Raw genomic sequence first — 15,133 nt, 5'->3', positions numbered from 1 at the left:
TTAAAAATTTCACAACATGGGAAATTTTTTCACGTGAACAAAATTTATGAACGAAAAATGGGAAAAGGGAACATATTTCATATGAAATATTGAATCGCGATAGGGGTGAATATGTTGCCAGAAAGATGGGAAAACGTCATAGCTAACAATGGCCAATATTTTGAATAACTTTATTCAAATACAACAAATGTTTTAAAATAAAAGCTAAATAATAATATTGTAGTTTAAACTAGTTGGCTAAATATTTATGTTCCTCCCTACCCTTTTTTTTACAAACTTTTAACAATTTTATTTTTTTATATAATTTATATAATCTTTTGGAAATTTCAACTAATTGTGAAATTATTTCTTCTTTATTTACTTGTAGATAATACTATCGATAGCACTATACAAACTTATGAAAATGTTTCGAACATACAACCGGGCGAATCAGTTACCAGTCTCAATGAAGAGATTGTACAACAACCTGTGGACAATATAGCAATAGGCTATCAACAACTGCCTCAACAGCAGCAGCAAATCCCTACACAAAATGTTTTAGTGGAAGCCGTACAATCAGATAATTTTAACAATAATAACAATAAAATATTAATGACTGATGTGCAAGATTTGCAGGAGGGCAACAATAACACGTCCAAAGTAACAGTGGCAACAGTAGCTGCTGTTGCCACCCCCAGCTCTGATGTTGCTATAGAAACGGTAGCAACAATTGTCTCAGCAAATAATCAGCCGCCACAGCCCATATATCAGCAGCAACATTCGCAGGAAAAGCACCATAAACAGCAACAACAATATGTGGCCAAACAAAGTGTACCTCAACAACAGCAGCAGCAACAATATCAACATCAACAATTGCAAACCCAGCCAATGCCAGCACAACAACAGCAAGCTACAACACAACCACAGCAGCAAACCCATTACCAAGCTCCAGCACAACATCATCATCAACAACAACATCAGCAGCAACAGCATCATCAGCAGCAAACATACGAAAATCGTAAATCCTCTCAAATGTACAATCAACAACATCAATCACGTAGTCGTAAATATGACTACCATCATGGTCATGGTTCGACCAGCAGCAACAGTGATGCTTCCTCCTCCCATCAACAACAACAACAGCCAACACAACAAACAACAACTAAAACTATGTCATGGACAAATTCCTCACAGCATAAGAAATCAACGAATACAGTGGCTGTAACAGCAACACCCACCTCCAGTCACTCGAGCGGCAGCTACAATAAACAATCAAATGCCACAAATTCGTCCAGCTCACATACACATGCCACCCGGACCTATACCAATCAACAACATCATAATTATCAACAACAGCAGCAGCAGCAGCAACAAAACTATCACTATCAACAGCAGCAGCAACATCAGCCCCAAACTAGAAACTATGGAGCCATGAAAATGCCTTCTTCGCCCATTGCCAGTGCACCCAGCACTCTGGAACGTAAAACCAGTCAATCAAGTGATACTGGAAAGGGTCAGCAGCAGCAGCAACAACAGCAGCAAACTACATCAACTGCCTCCACCACAGCCGCACCCCATCAATTTCAACAGCCACAAACTCAGCAGACATCTACCAATGAAGTTGTACAAACACAGTCCACAACAGCAGCCACTGTTAGCACAGCTGGTTCTGTCACTACCACTACCATATCTTCCAAATCACAACACTATCCACCAGGATTCGCTACTAAGAAACATAGTTTCTCAAATCAGGGACACAGTGGTTCAAGCGCTACCCCAAATACTGTGCCAGCAGCAGCCACCAGCAGTGCTAATGCAGTGGAAACTCCTACCACACCAGCCATAAATTTGGCACCACCAGTTTCCAGCACCACACCAGCAGCACCCTCCACACCCTCTTGGGCCAGCTTATTTTCCAGCAGCGCAAATACTGCCGCCCCTACGGCCAGTTCAAACACAGTTGCCTCGGCCTCGGCTACTAACTTAAACGCCACTTCATCATCTTCTACTTCAACCTCAACAGCTTATTCGAAGAAGCCCATAGCTAAAGTTGCCCCCTATGAGGGTCTTACACCTGTAACTCCCCCGCCACCAGTGGTAACTCCGGGTACCTTATCCTACTCCGCAGCCTCGGCTCAAAATCTACCAGCCCCCACCGCCGCTAGCGCCTCAACAACTGCCGTGGCCAACAAGAAAGAGCAACAACAATCACAACGCAACTCGCTGTCCAATCTAGATGAATACTCATTGAAATTTGCTGAATTTTTAACAAAATACAAAAGTGACTGGGCCACTGTTAGCCTGAGACCACGAGGTCTAACAAATCGTTCCAATTACTGTTACATCAATTCAATATTGCAAGCTCTGTTGGGCTGTTCGCCTTTGTATAATTTGATTAGATCCATACCAAAACAAGCTGCCAATTTGTGTGAGGTTAAGACGCCCACAGTTAATGCCATGTAAGTGGATTTGTTTTTTTTTATAAAATAAATTATTGATCTTCATCCACAGTTAAGTCAGCAATTGGATAGTTATAATTATGCTTCCTTTTGCGTTACATTTGTGGTACATTAAACTATAATCTCTGAAAACCTTGAAATAAAACCGTTTTGGTGGCATTTTAATGGTGGCCAGAAGTATTTCTAAAGTTTTCTATTAATTGTCATATGATTTTTAAATCTGAGGTCATGTGATGGATGGAGAACAGACAAGTTTTTATACATATTTCAATCTTATAGCGTAATATCCACTATACACTTTAGTACCTATCAATATCGTTACAAATTTATATGAATATTTAAAAAAATATGTTTTTCTTTTTCCCCCTAGGATAACATTTATGTCCAACTTCTCTAATCTGCCCAGTGGTTTACGTTTGCGTAACGCCAAGGGCGGCAAAGGTAACAAAGATGATTTGGGTGGTGATTTACAGTGTGATCCAGCCTTTGAGCCAACTGAAATCTATAAATTATGGAATGATAGTCGTGAAGAACATGACGAGGGAAGACAAGAAGATGCCGAAGAGTTTTTGAGTTATATACTCAATAAATTAAATGATGAAATGTTAGAGGTTTGTCAAAAAAACACTTAAATTTATTTAAAATTTTTACTAATTCATTTTAATTAGGTTATAAAACTAATCGCCAAACCAAATAACGAACAGAATGGACAAAATGAGCCAGCAGAAGAGGATGGTGATGTTTGGCAGGTAAATTTTCACATTTATAAAAAAAATTTCAATTTAATTTACTTAAAATTTGTTTATATTTATTACTCTAGATGATACGCAATAATCGTAATAAGGGCAGTGTTACACGTCAAACTGATTTTGGTTGCACCCCATTAAGTGATATATTCCGGGGAGAATTACGTTCACATTTACAGCGCGAGGGAGAACATTCAACAGATGTTATACAGCCATTCTTTACATTGCAATTGAATATTGAAGTATATTTTAAATTTAAACAAAATTGTGTGAGAAATGTTTGTAACATAATTTAAATATTTTTATTCTGCAGAAAGCTGCCTCGGTCAAGGAGGCTTTGGAAATCTTAGTAGGCCGTGATCAATTGGAGGGTGTTACTGGCAGCAAGAGTAAACAGGAGGTAGTGGCCTGGCAACAGATTAATTTAGAAAAATTGCCGCCCATTTTAATATTGCACCTTAAATGGTTCGACTATCGTTCAGATGGCTGCACAAAGATATTGAAGAAGGTTGAGTTCCCGGTAGAACTTAAAATTGATGCAAGTAAGTGAGAAATATAACTAAGTGATGTGCATTTTTCATTTCACAATTTTTTTTCTAAATAATTCCACTTATTCATACCCTAATACCTTTATGCTTTATTATTATCCACAGAAATTTTAGCTTCCAAGAAGTACTCACAGAAACAACGAGCTTATCGTCTGTTTGCCGTTGTCTATCATGATGGCAAGGAGGCCACCAAAGGACATTACATCACTGATGTCTATCACACTGGCTACGGCAGTTGGCTGCGTTATGATGACAGCTCTGTTAAGCCAGTCAGTGAAAATCATGTCCTATTACCACGGACACCACGAGTACCTTATTTACTTTGCTATAGACGCTGTGATACCATACCACAGCAAAGCAATAACAATCAAAATAATTCATCAGCCGGTAATAATAACAATAACAATTCATCAGGTAATACACAATCATCATCGGGAAAATAAACACAAAACTGACAACAAAACGCCAAAATTCAAAACGAAATGAAATGAAAGCACAACGAAGGTTTAATAAGACAAAAACAACAAAAAAAACTCACACACAACCTCCACACAGAAGCAAAAAAAAAAAACTCCAGGACAGGAGGAGGTGTTGTGTACAGCTAAACAAACTAGAATACATATAATCATAAGGAATAAATCACTAAAAAAAATATATAAGGTGATTTTGCATGATAATGATGATGAGATGATGAAAATGAATACAAAACAAACAAACACCTTAATTCTTCTTACAGGCTTATGAAATTGTTCATAAATTATATGAAAAGTGTTACCAAGGATAAAGAAAATTACAAAACAAACTTTTTAATCCAAACAAACAAAAGGCCTGTAAGATAAACAACGATTATGATGAAGATACTTTTTTATTTTTCTTGTTTTTCACCTTTTTATTTTTATATACATAAAGCTAAAATATTTGCATATAGCCAAAATATTATTACTATTATAAAAAAAAAGAAAGAAAACAAAACCTCTAGTTTAAGTCTAAGTTAAAGAGACTTTAAAGAAAAAGAAAAACTTTAATTTAGTTAAATTCATTAAGAAGAAAAACAAACAAACAAATTTATTTAGTTTTAGTTAATATTTTATATATAAAAAGTATATTAAATTAAAAACCATAAAAAACAATTAGGGTTGTGTGATTAATTTGATTAATCACAATAGAAATTTATAACAAAACAAAAAAAAAAAACTTACAAATAGCAGATTTTAAGTATAAAAACATTATTTAGAATATTGTTTAGCAAAATGAGCGAGAAATATTTTTCGCAAATTGTTATAGATATTGCAAATAATATGAAAACTTTAACTTTATAGGTTATACAAATAAGACAGGAAAAAGAGTTATTTCAAATCGTTAATATTTTAAATTGTTTAAAATAAAAGCTATTTATGGTAAATGTGAGTTACAGCCACAAATAATTAATAACTAAATGGCTTGTAGGCAAGATTAAACAAATTTTAATATTTTGTTTTATCACTAGTAATATTGCCAACATGTGGCAAACAACAATCAGAAATCAGTAAAAAAAAAAATCTTTGCAATCTTAAAAAGTCTTTAGCTATAATTTGCCAGACCATAACTGCAAAATATCAGCTATGTGATGGAAATCGAAGGGTGTCAAAACTATCCATCCCTATAGCGAATCAATATTTCACATGAAATATGTTCAATTTCCCTTTTTTCGTTAATTTTCATTATTCACGTGAAAAAATTTCCCATATTGTGAAATTTTTAAAAGGAATTTTGTAAACAAAAAACAGCTGTTACGAACAAAATCAACTATTGTGAATGAAATGTTTAGGGGAATATCACGATAGCAATTTTCCCTTCGAGGGAAATAGATATTTCATGGGAACATAAATTTCACATGTTTTTCACGATAGGGGTGATCGATTTGAAAGAGTGTGATGAATTTTGCTCAATTTCAAGTATGATTTTTTTAAATATACAGTCCAAATTTATCATTATATATGATAAAAATTTAGAATTTTTAACAACATTAAAAACGGAACTAATAAATTCATCTCAAAATCGATTTCCATTACATACCTGATATAAAACAGTTTAGCTAATTTGCAAGACCAAAAATATTACAAATATGTAACACCTAAACGAATTTAGATTTGACTTCAAAATAACTGTAAATGTTGAGGTTTATGTTTAAATAAAAGCATAGCTAGTTTACACTCCCTGTAAACTCTCATTGCAATCTTAACTAGTCCATTCTAATTTATGGTAAACAACCTTTGCATAATCTATAGCTACAATAAAAACAAAATATCGGGTATGTGATGGAAATCGATGGGTTTCAAAACGATCGATTTGAAACGATCGATTCACATTTGTTGAATTATTTCGCTTTTGTGATAACACAAAACGAGTGTAATAAACTCATTGCCTTTTTCATTATGAAAACTATTCCTTTTCAAAATGGATTTCCATTACATACTTTATATAAAACTGTTTAGTACAATCGAGTAAATTTGTAAGACTAAAAATATTGCAAATATGTTTGGTAAATATGCAACACCTAAAAAAATTAAGCTTTGACTTCAAAATATCTCTGAACTCTGAGTTGTGTGATAATATTTAAGATTAAACTAAGGCATACCTACATTACACTCCCTGTAAACTACCATTAAAAACGTTGCAAGTTTAATCCAATTTATGGTAAAAAATCTACAGCTATAACAGGAACAAAATATTGGGTATGTTATGGTAATCGATGGGTTTAAAAACGATGTATTCGAAAGAATGTGATGAATTTCGTTCGATTTCAAATATGATTAACCCACTAGGGGTTAATATTGCCTTCCAAAATACAACCCACATGACAAATATCAAATAATTTGGTCAACAATTGTAATAAAACTATATAAAAAGGTATCAAAACGAAAGTAATAAATTCATCACAAACTTTTTTCTCTTCAAAATGTATTTCCATTACATACTTGATATAAAACTGTTTAATATACTTGAGTAAATATGCAAGACTAAAAATATTGCAAATATGTCTAGTAAATATGCAACACCTAAACAAATTTAGCTTTTACTTCAAAATAACTATAAACTTGTGAGTTTTGTGATAATATTTTGAAAAAATAATCAGCCCAATTATGAATAAAAAATTCCCTTGGAGTTTGTTCCCCGGGAGTTTTTTCCCATTGAATTTGAATAGGAAAAAAATGCGAAAAGGGAAAAAACTCTTGTGTAATTTTTATTCATAATTGGGCTGAATAAGATTAAACAAAATAATAGGTACTTTATAGGGAGTGTAAACTACCATTGCAAACTTAGCAAATCTAGCATTAAAGCTACAGTTTGTCAGACCTAAAAATTAAAAGAACAATAAGAACAAATGCTGAGCTCGTTACAAAAAAAGTAAGCAACTTTTATGGATGGCAACCGAACTACAGTTTACGTTGTCAGAGCGCCAATCACGAATTTCTGGTTGACAATTTGTCATCAGAAAATGATAGCTGCCAGTTGCCATCTGTAATACCATTCCGGAAACTGACAACGCAACTTTAGTTCGATAGCCATCCATAATAGATTAATACATTATTAAACAGATGTAATTGTAGTTTACACACTCTAGAAGTTAAGATTGCAAACTTAGCAAGTCTAGCATTATTGCTATAGTTTGTAGCTGAAATTTGCAAAACTAAAAATCAATAAAATGCAAGCAACTCTGAGAAAAAAACATCAAGGAACAAAAATTTCAGGTTTTGTAGCAACAAATTAAACCATATGTATTTGCTACTCTTGCAAATATACTAGGAAGAGTGATTTCCGTGTATACAAAACCACAATTTTTTTTAAAACAAAAACTATCTTTATTTTACATCAAACCAATTTTTATCTAATGTAATAATTGAAATATTAACGATTTGAATTGGGTTAATTTTTCTTGCCTAACCGAAAATAATTTAAACAAATTAAACTTTTTATAAATTAATTTTCATTTAATTTTTAAGTAGAACTTGCATTAAGAATCAATTTTTTCTCATTTTAAATTTCATTACAAATCGAATCCTCTAGTCAGCTTTTAACAAAAAAATAATAATATGTGTTCGAAATAGTTTATGAAAATGTTCACAACATTCGAATTTTTCAAAAAGATTTAGTTCCAAATTTATTTTATTTTGAAGTGTTTTTTTATTAATTATTTATAAGAAATATAAATCACTTTCAATATTTGTTGTGAGAATTCGAAAATTTAAACAAAACGGATTAAAATTTTAATCGGCTTAAGACAATCTTATCCAAAATATCTTCTTTAGTTTTGTTTTATTATTATTATCAACTTTGTTTACAATATTAAAAATAAACTGCGATACAATTCAATAATATTAAAATTTATTACGAAAAATTATTATTGATTCAAATAATAGTTGCTTCTAATCTTAAAACTTCTACTCTGTATGAAGACAATAATTTCGAAATATGTTTGAAAAAATGTTATCTCACTTTGCGGCAAAAAAAAAATGAAACACTTACAGATTTCAGTCTTCATAGTAAATTGCCCTTGCAAAATATATTAAACTGTGATTTACACCTGTGATTTACACTTAAGCAATTTTGCAACACTAAAAAGCATTGTAAAGAAATCTCGAAAACATTGTGACATTGTTACTCTTGTAAATATACTATGAAGAGCGATGGGTAGTTACTTGTTTTGGTAGCAAGCTAGTATCCAAAATTTATGCAAATATTCAATATTCGATACCCATTGCACAACTGTTTTGCCAAATGTTGATCTTGAATAAGTTACAAACAAAGATTCGAAAGAATGAATTCTTAATTCCATTATCCAAATCAAATTAAATTTTATCTCTTAACCATTGTCTTAAAGAATTCATTACGATATTTTGTAAATGATTCAAATCAAATTGAATGAAGCAAAAGTATTTTAAATTGGTTTAAATTAGATTTGAATTAACAAAAACTAAATCATTAAAATGTTGAATGAATTCGGAATTAATTCAATGATGAATGAATTCTATATAAATAAAAGCCTTTGAAAGAATGGATTAAGATTTAAATAAATTAAGCTCACATTGAATTTATTCATTCAAAGCTGTGGTTACAACATAAGTGTTCTCCGAATATTTCTAACCCCATATTCATAATCAATTTTGAAATTTATAAAAGTTTTATAAAACAAAATTTCAAAACAAAATTCGTTTTATAAACCTTTAATAAATTTGAAAACGGATTATGAATAAGGCCTAGAGTTTAAAATTAAACTCTAGGCCTTATTTATAATCCGTTAAACTTTAAACCATAGATAAATAATGCACATGGATCGGAAACTCTCCTGTCAAAGGCCTAACTCAGTTCTCAAAAACCTAAATTAGTAAAGCTACGTTTCCGCATACACCGTAATCGGCACCGAAAACGAAATTCCATACATTTGCACCGAAAAAAAGTTCGTTTTAGAAATCGGCAACGAAAATTGGGAACGATCAGTAACGAAAAACCTGTCATTTGGGGCCGGAACGAAAACAACTTCATGTAGGTTGTTTTCGGTGCTGTAGGAACGAAATTATTTTTTTATTTCAAATTTAAAAAAATAAATTTTCTTTATTGGAAGAGGAAAAAACAATAGATTTTGTCAAAAATAATGAAATTCAATTTAATGTGCGACATCTAAAATTAAAAAATAATTTCGTTTCTGTTTTGTGCCGCAACGCAACCAACTGAAACGAAAACAATTCAGAAACGAGACGGTGACGAACACCAACGTTTTTCAGTTTCAGTTTTCGTTATCGGCGCCGATTACGGTGTATGCGGAAACCCAGCTTAAAAAAACTATGAGGGTATTCATTTCAAAATCAGAGTGTAATTTTCCATTTTAAAAAAATTGATTTTTTTGTGGAATTTTATTCATATTTTTGTTGCGTAAAAGTGTAAAAAAACAGGCTGTAATTTTCCGTTTTTTTTTAAATGGATACCCTTTATGTGAAAACCAAAACTACACTGGTATATGTGATCATTTTGAGTAATTTTTTGTTTGAGATTTTTTCTAGTTTCCGTTCTATGTATATTTCTCTATGGTTTAAACGAATATTAAGTTTTTAACTAAAGATCTGATTTTGGAAAACATTTAGTCTAGTTGCCGAACACATTTAGTTTCAAATTAATTTGCTACTTAAAATTTTACATTCTATTTACAAATCGAATCCCTTGAACATTGTGGTGTAGGTAATTCGTTTTCAAAATGAAAATCTTTACACTTAATAAATGCATTATACATTATAACTCGAACATTTATGCTTTCGAATCGAAGAATAGATTTGCTTTGGTTCTGAAAATTACTTTAATTTTCACATTATTGTTATAAAAACACATTTTATAATCTCAAATTGAAAAGGCATTTCTATTTTATCTATGTACTTGGTAGAAACTTAACAATAATTTAATATTTTCTATCTCAATAAAGTAATTTAATTTATCTGGCTAATTGAACAGAGATTTTCAACTGTTCTTGTTTCTTAATTAAAAAGTAAAATATTTATCCTTAAAAGCTGACTATGAAATTCACAAATAAACATTTATTTCTTTACATTTTCTATGTAACTTAAATTAATTTTTAAATCTACTCTCTTAATTCATTTATATTAATACTTTAAACAAATATTTCGTATTTTTAAAAACTTTAAACAAAATACATTTTAAAACTTATAGCGCAACATTTAATTTAATTCACTCTGTTTTGAAAACATTAGGAAACGAATAAGTGAAAGTGTAACCAAACAAATTGTTCATTTTCATTTTATTTCATATAAATACATAGTTGTATTGTGGAAATTAAAAGGCAATTTATACAAAATTTTGTATAACTTACACTTTCACTTATCTATGTTTTATAGTAGCACAGGGAATTATATTTATTTTTTATCAATTAATTGCACATCTCCAAATAAGAACATTTTTTTTATTATACATACATATATAAATAATTTTTTTCTAAGTCTAATTAGTTTTTTTTTTAAATATTACTTTTTTTAATATTAAGTGAATGAAATTTTAATTTGTTTGTATGATGTATGATGATGTCGTCAGTGGTGTTAAATGTCGTTTTTATTTTCATATATGTTCCATTAATTAAGAATTAGAGAAAAACAAACAAGAAACCTATCCTAATTTATCTAGGTATATACTTTTCTACATACATATAGTAAATGGAATTATTAAATCAAATCAAAAAAAAAACAATTATATTTTCTTTTACGCAAATGTTATGTTTGTTTATTTTATATATAAAATTTGTTAATTTTTCTTTGCTTTTTATAAAAAAAATTAAAGAAAACTTGATACAAAAAAAGAAAAAAAAAACGTTGTGTACAAAAAAATAAAATTAAAAACATAGAGAATTATACATAGAGACGAAACACTGCGATTTGTCTAACAAAACTGATACAACAACAAAATACATTGAATATCATGTATTTTGTTGATGCGAGAGTTAGGTTTTTGACAATCTGGTCTGGTGTCTGTGTTAAACTATGATTAAGAATTTTATATTATTTTGTAGCCTTGCAATATGTTTTATTGTAAAGAGTTTTTAAATTAATTATAATAAATTTGTTTAAAATGAAAAAAAAAACTGGTTAAACGTTTAACATTTATGATTGTGTTAGAAGATTTTAGCAGCTGTAGACAAAGTGAAAAAAAACCCTTGAACTAACTATCTAGAGTTAAACTTTTTTGTAGAGAAATTTCTCTAAAGAAAATTTAGCCTCTCGTTAGTTAGCATTTTGTAAACATTTTGAAAACGGCTTTAAAATTTTTAACAAAACTTTAGTTTTCCTTGTTCAAATTAATTAAAATTTACGTAATCCACACATTTTTGTTTGTATAACATTTTCCCTTATAAATCTATCACTTACTTTATATGTTAAATGCTTTTCAATTTGTCTTTTAAAGTTGAAATTATAAATTCTATTAGCATAAATAATAATTTTAAGATACAACCATAATTATAAGGAAAATTAAATTCTTTAAATAGTGCTAAATACAGCTTTGCTTATTCAAATATTAAAAGCACTTAGTTATTTTCTTTAAACTTGCTCAACTATAAAATGCAATATAATTTTTAAACTTATTCATAATTATGGTTGCATCTTTATTACTTTCATAAGTATGCATTTTATTATATTATTTAGACTTAAGTATTATTATAATATTATTAATATATATTTTTTTTCTTAATTATAAAGTCAAATATTAAATTATATTAATTGTTAATATTTTTTTTTTTTAGTCTGAAAAGTATGAAATTTTTGTTTAACAATTGTTAATTTTAAGAAAACAAAACACACAAAAAAGAATTAGTTTATTTGCCAGTAAAATACATAGAGTTAAAGGCTTAAAGGGCTTAGTTAAATCAAACGGTTTTCAATATTGATTTTTACACAGAGCTGAAAGTTCTATATTTTCCCCTATCACAGGTTGAGAACACTGTCTTTATCAATTTTTATTATAATCAAATAGTTCAAATATTTTAATACAGTACAGTTCCAGATTTCTGTTTTTTTGGTTCGTAGAAACTTAAAATGTTAGTTTCCATTTTTAAATCCTGAGGAGGCTTATTGCCCAAAAAAAATCTTACTTTTCTAAGAAAAATAATAGCCATGGTAACAAATCTGCCGGAGACTTCTCTAAATTGTTGTCAAGGGATTTGGCAGGGAAAAATCCGAAAACTAAGTCAAAATTAAGAATAATTGATCTTGTTCTGTAAAACGATTCATTACAAAAACGAATAAATTGCCTTTTGCTAAAACGAATTAATCGCCTCTAATCAGTAACTCTACTATTTAAAAATCGAATCTTTTGAAGAATTTCTCAAACGTTATACATTGTAATTCCAACATTTATGCTTTCGAATCGAAGGATAGATTTGCTTTGGTTCTGAAAATTGCTTTAACTCTCACATCATTATTATAATCTCTAACGCTTATAATCTCAAATTAAAAAGGCATTTATATGTGCGTGGTAGAAACTTAACAATAACGTAATATTTTCTATCTCAATAAATTGGTGTTTTGGTTAGAGTTCGATTTTCGAAGTCAAATATTTTAAAGTTTTCAACTAAAGGTCTGATTTTGGAAAACATTTAATCAATATTTAGTTTAAAATAAATTTTCTACTTAAAATCTTACGTTCTATTTACAAATCGAATCTTTTGAAGAATTTTTAAAACTAATTTCAAATCCAATGGTTTCTAAAACAATTGATTTTCAAAAATTAAGCTCCCCTGTTCTGTAAATCGAATCCATATGATTTACTCGTTTTACTTTCAAGCACAAAATCTGCCAATTTGCGGAACATAAATTTTTCGAATATTCGTTTTTGAAAAGCGCTCGATTTTGAAATCACTCCATTTACAGAACAGAGCGGAATAATTGACAAATTGTTCTTCTTGTAATCGTACAAATTCGTAAATACATTATAAAAAATGTACCTATTGATGCTGTTAAACTTCCTGGTTAGAAGAGACTTGTTCTCCCCTGTTTTGTAAATGGAATGATTTCGAATAGTCGACGAATTTATGTTCTGCAAATAGCACGATTCTGTTGGCAGAAACATGTATGTTTACTCGAAAGTAAAACGAGTAAATCATGTGGATTCGATTTACAGAACACCAAAATATGTAAATTCGGTTACAAATGAAATTCTTATTCGGATTCGATTCCGGTTCACTCCGAGTAACCCCCACTGTTTTGTCCGCAGTTTGGACTCTGGTGTGTTTTAGTGGATCCACGTGTCGTCCACGGACAGCTTTCTCATATCCAAGTGATCATTCAAAATTGAAATCACTGAGCCATGTGAGATGCCTATGGCTTCCACAATCTGTGGCATTTTCAATCTCTGATCGGTCAACACCATATCGTGAATTTGTTCAATTGTTTCGGGTGTAGAGACCTCAACTGGGCGTGCAATCTGTAATACCATTTAGGCAACTGACAACGCAACAGAAGTTCAAATTTTGACAGGAGTCAACTGACAGATGTCTGTTGACAGGAGCAGTGTTGCCCTTTCAGTTAAGTCACCAACTTATTAAACTGCCTTTGTATGATATGAAAAATATTGTTAATTTGCATGAATTGTTTAGGTTAGTGTTTGCATGAAACTTTCATCCACGTTTTTCTATGCAAAATTAATCTATGTTTTAAACTCTTCTAAAGATGACACTGAAAACAGAAAACAGATATGCGTTTTCTTTTATAGATGAACTACATAATACTGCAAAATCTGGACAACCAGGTGGTCGGAATTTTTTTAACTGAATTTTGTACGGTTGGTTCAGTTTCAAAACGATTATCTGCTGCATGTCAAGTTTTTGCTTTGTATTCCAATCTGGTATTAACTGAGCTTTATAATTACCCCTATCGCGAATCAATATTTGACATGAAATTTATTCCTTTTTCTCATTTTTCGTTCATAAACTTTGTTCACGTGAAAAAAATTCCCATGTTGTGAAATTTTTAAATGAAATTTTGTAAACAATAAACAGCTGTTACGAACAAAATCAACTATTGTGAATGAAAAGTTCAGGGGAATATCACGATAGCAATTTTTCCTTCAAGGGAAATGTATATTTCATGGGAACATACATTTCACATGTTTTTCACGATATTTGAGCTCTTATCGCTATTTGATAGTTTATTTGATCTACCAGAGATTGCGCGTTTTGAAATAATATGATTCTTTTAAAAAGCGTTAGTTACATTTTGCTTAGCCATAATCACCACCATTTCACTTACATCTTTCGATGGACAAGCTTTCAATATAGTTTTTAATAACTTTTCTTATTGCGTTACATTAGGCATTTGATAAATTTAATTAAAATTTAAAGACAACTTCTAAAATTGTCTATTACATGAAGTTTTTAATCATTCGGCAATAAATTATTAGAACATTATCACTTATTTCTAAACAAAAAAACCGGAAATTACAAAATAGACCTGAATTTTATATTATTTGGGTGTATATTATGTGAAACTCATGAATATGCAGAATATATTTTAGTAAATAAATTAATTCTTTTAAAATACAATACAAACAAGCAATGATATCATCGTATAATAATTTTATTAAACCTAAATAAAAGAAAAAGAAAAACCTGTTAAATTAGAAAAACTAAAAATTAAATATTTATACATATTACAACAACTTATAACAAAACAACAATTACTGTTAATTATATAATAATAATTTTTATTAAAAAAAAAAGAAAATATAAATATCTATATGTATATGAATACATACTTACAATATACTAAAGCAACAAATTTAAACGAAGCTAAAACAATTATTAAAATACAAACACATAATTTAATTCCTTAAACAATTTATTCCCTTATATAAAAAAATATTTAAATAAAAT

The 15,133-nt window shown here is 29.8% G+C and overlaps 1 protein-coding gene across 1 annotated transcript in view; it reads left to right on the top strand.

The window, feature by feature from the left end:
* Nucleotides 1–4,655, top strand: part of Usp10 (ubiquitin specific protease 10) — a 121,567-nt gene extending 116,912 nt beyond the window's left edge. The window contains exons 6-11 of the mRNA XM_065503378.1: nt 368–2,438; nt 2,809–3,049; nt 3,107–3,187; nt 3,259–3,426; nt 3,498–3,726; nt 3,838–4,655. Coding sequence (XP_065359450.1) covers nt 368–2,438; nt 2,809–3,049; nt 3,107–3,187; nt 3,259–3,426; nt 3,498–3,726; nt 3,838–4,175 — 3,128 coding nt within the window. The 3' untranslated portion in view covers nt 4,176–4,655. The remainder of the gene's footprint in view (nt 1–367; nt 2,439–2,808; nt 3,050–3,106; nt 3,188–3,258; nt 3,427–3,497; nt 3,727–3,837) is intronic.
* The last annotated feature ends 10,478 nt before the right edge of the window (nt 4,656–15,133 follow it).

Source organism: Calliphora vicina, chromosome 3 (assembly GCF_958450345.1).
Source record: "Calliphora vicina chromosome 3, idCalVici1.1, whole genome shotgun sequence".
NCBI classification, from domain to species: Eukaryota; Metazoa; Arthropoda; class Insecta; order Diptera; family Calliphoridae; genus Calliphora; species Calliphora vicina.
The sequence above is the reverse complement of the archived record's forward strand: the minus strand, read 5'-3'. Positions and strand labels throughout refer to the sequence as shown.